The following is a 3539-nucleotide window of genomic DNA, read 5'->3' as shown; positions in this document are numbered from 1 at the left end:
CTACTATGGGCATGTGCTCCTGATTTCTACCCAACACAGTGTCCAGTCTGGATCCGTGGCCAGCACAGGTAGCTGAAGTGTGGTGATTAAAGATTAACAAGGCCAAACTGGAATAAGTAAAGGGATAAAAAGTGTTAGTGACAAACTGAAGCAGAGAAAGGATGAGAAATTTCTGCACTTCTTCTCCTCTTGAAATATTTCTCCCAGTGTTACCTGAAACTATGTTGATGCCTCCCATACACTTGTCTTTCTTGGGTGAGCGAAGCCATATGCAACTCCCTCTAGAATAGTTAAATCTCAGCAGAATCTGTTGGCCCAGGGTAGACTGGGCATGGGATTGCATAGGAAATGTGGGTTCTGCCTCGAATATGATTCTACTCTCCTATCTTTCAGATCCTACCAGAAGAGAATGGATATGGGAAACAGTTCCTTAGTCACTGAGTTTTTCCTTGTGGGTTTAACCAAATATTCAGAGATCCAGCTGCCTCTGTTCTTTCTTTTCCTAGGAATCTACATTGTCACTGTGGCAGGAAACCTGGGCTTGGTCACTCTAATTGGACTGAATTCTCACCTTCACACCCCCATGTACTATTTCCTCTTTAATTTATCCTTTATTGACCTGTGTTACTCTTCTGTCATTACCCCAAAACTGCTGGTAAACTTTGTGTCAAAGCTGAACACCATCTCCTATGCAGGATGCATGACTCAGCTCTTTTTCTACTGTTTCTTTGTCAGTGCAGAGTGTTATGTGTTGACAGTAATGGCCTATGATCGCTATGTGGCCATTTGCAAGCCCTTGTTATACACGGTCACCATGTCCCCTCAGGTCTGTTCTCTGCTGGCTGTGATTGTATATGTGGGGGCGTTTATTGGTGCCTGGGCCCACACAGGATGCATGCTCAGGTTGACCTTCTGTGACGCCAACACCATCAACCACTACATGTGTGACATCCTCCCCCTTCTGGAGCTCTCCTGCACAAACACTCACATCAATGAACTGGTAGTTCTCATTGTTGTGGGCTTTGATGTGGGTGTGCCCAGCCTCACTATCATTATCTCTTACTCTTTGATCCTCACCAGCATCCTTCGCATGCATTCCACTGAAGGAAGGTCCAAAGCTTTTAGCACTTGTAGCTCACATATAATTGTTGTTTCTGTTTTCTTTGGGTCGGGGGCATTCATGTATCTTCATCCTTCTTCTGTTTTGTCCATGGACCAGGGGAAAGTGTCCACTGTGTTCTATACTATTGTGGTGCCTATGCTCAATCCTCTGATCTATAGCTTCAGGAACAAGGAGGTTAAGATTGCCCTGAAAGAAAGCTTGAATAGAAAAACATTTTCCTGAGCTCAAGCAGTATTAAGTATTATAAGAGAATACAGCTTTATTTTAAAATTGTTTTTGTTCCTCTATAGAGTTTTTTTTCCATGTAGAAAGAAATGCAGTATAGTAGAAAGAGTGTTGGACTTGGAATTAGAATGCCCAAGTCAAAAATTCTGCAAAATAGGGGTATCTTATTACTTTATAAGGTTATTGGGATGAATAAGCTAATGCAAATGAATGTAGTGTGAAGGGCTTAATACCATGTTCTCTCCTCTCCTTCTCCTTTCTGTTCTTCCTCCCTCTTTTTCCTTCCCAGTGTTTTCCTCCTGTACTTTAGAGGGAACATTCACAGACTTTCTTCTCTTCCTGTGATCTCTGTCACCATGAATACTCAACTGCTCAAACCTCAAGCTAGTGTCCTCCTTGATTCCTCTCTCTTTGCTTTTCCTCCACCCCCAATTTATGAGGTGCTGACAATTCTTGTTCTCCTCATGGCATCATCATTTCTCATCTGGACACCAGCCTCCTGACTAGCCCCTTCCTCTCTTGTCTTTTAGCCTCGAAATTCATTCTCCCGATGACAGCCAGCATGCTCTTTCCATACTTCCAATAAGATCTCATTTACCTTAGTTTACTCTTTTCACTGCAATTGTCTTCAGTATAAAACAAAGCTCCACATTATGTCAAACAAGGATCACCTCTCCGGCCTGATTTTCTGCCACTGTAACTCCCTCCTCCCTGCCTTTTTTCTGTTAGTCTACTGAAGTCACACTTAACTCTCCCAAGTTTAATAAATTCTCATTCATTTACACACTTTCCCACAAGCCATTCTGTCGCCCTGGAACACCCTCATGCACCCTCTGTGTTGCCCAGCCTGCCCATCCTTCAGGTATGAAGTTATCCAGAACCTCTAGGAAGTCTTTTCTGGACAGAAAGGCAGGGTTAGATGACTTTCAGATATACATTGGTACCATTCTGTGCCTACCCTTTTGAGGTACAGGTCCCATTGTACTACATGTTTTTTCCCCCTTTAAATATACAATCTGATTCTATTTATTTAGTTATAAGAAAACTTTAAGAAACTCATTTGCAGGAAAATTTTCAGTTAACTACAAGGGAGTATGGTATGTAAGAAAGACATATATTTATCCAAGTTGAATTCATTAAAACGTTAAGAAAATCATTTGAGAAGTTATAGAGTATTTAGGGGATTTCTCTTGTTTTCCTTTGCTTACCTTTCCTTGAAAATACACTTTTGCTCATGCTTCCTCCATGGTTGGTTGGTTGGTTGGTTATTTATTTATTTATTTAGCACACTTTTATTACTTGTTTCCAATCCTCTTTGTTTTCTGTTCATGCTTCAGATATCAGCTGAAGGGAAACGGCCATCTCACCCATCTTACAAAGTTTAAATTCTCTGTTTTGTATTTCCTAGAGTAGACTCGTCAGGCCTGCCACAATTTTCATATGCTTTTGTAATTGCCTGATTATATGTCATCCCTGTGAAGAAAGGCACCATGTGTATTTATTCTCTGTTACACCTCCAGTGCTTAGCAGAGTATCTAGCATACTTAGCAAAGGCTCAGCAAGTAATGGCGGAATAAATGAATGCTTGCTATATGACTTAACATTTTGAGTCAAAAAGAGGGGGTGTTTGGGGAGAAGAGTCACTCAAAGAATGGTTAATACGTCTCTCTCCTAGAATGAGTTTTGTAATAATTTGCTTTCACATTGCCTTTCTTTTCCATCTTCTCTTAAAGCACAGTGATGGAAAACAGAGATTTATTTAGTTTTATATAGATGGTTGTGTGTATTCATGAATTGGGGGAAGGAACACATGAGTTGGGCAGATTTCTAAGAGTGAAGTAAAGTTAGCTCACAGTTTCTGGTGTCAGACTACCTGGGTTTTAATTTCAGCTTGTTATTTGCTCATTGTGTTACTTTTACTAATAAAAGGAACTTTTTCAGTTTCCTCAACTCTAAAATGAGAAAAATAACAGTATTTACTTAAAAGAATTGTTGTGAAGATTGTTATCTATGTGCTTGGGATTCAAGCTATAGTAAATGGGATATAGTTCAGGATTTGCCACCATATGGTAATGCCATTTCACTTCAGAAACTCAGATTAGTAACTTGCAAAATAAGAGGCTTGGCTGGATTATGCTAAGTGCTCCGGCTATTTAAAAAATCTTGTGATAATTATGTCTCAGTTATTGAC

At 40.2% G+C, this 3539-nt stretch overlaps 1 protein-coding gene across 1 annotated transcript; it reads left to right on the top strand.

Annotated features, from left to right (window-relative positions):
• The first annotated feature begins 404 nt into the window (after window positions 1–404).
• LOC101098006 (olfactory receptor 145-like) lies at window positions 405–2226 on the top strand. Its single transcript, XM_003992514.4, has one exon. It carries the CDS (start codon window positions 410–412, stop codon window positions 1343–1345), a length of 936 nt encoding a protein of 311 aa, XP_003992563.3. The 5' UTR covers window positions 405–409; the 3' UTR covers window positions 1346–2226.
• The last annotated feature ends 1313 nt before the right edge of the window (window positions 2227–3539 follow it).

This window comes from Felis catus, chromosome D1 (genome assembly GCF_018350175.1).
Source record: "Felis catus isolate Fca126 chromosome D1, F.catus_Fca126_mat1.0, whole genome shotgun sequence".
NCBI classification, from domain to species: domain Eukaryota; kingdom Metazoa; phylum Chordata; class Mammalia; order Carnivora; family Felidae; genus Felis; species Felis catus.
The sequence above is the reverse complement of the archived record's forward strand: the minus strand, read 5'-3'. Positions and strand labels throughout refer to the sequence as shown.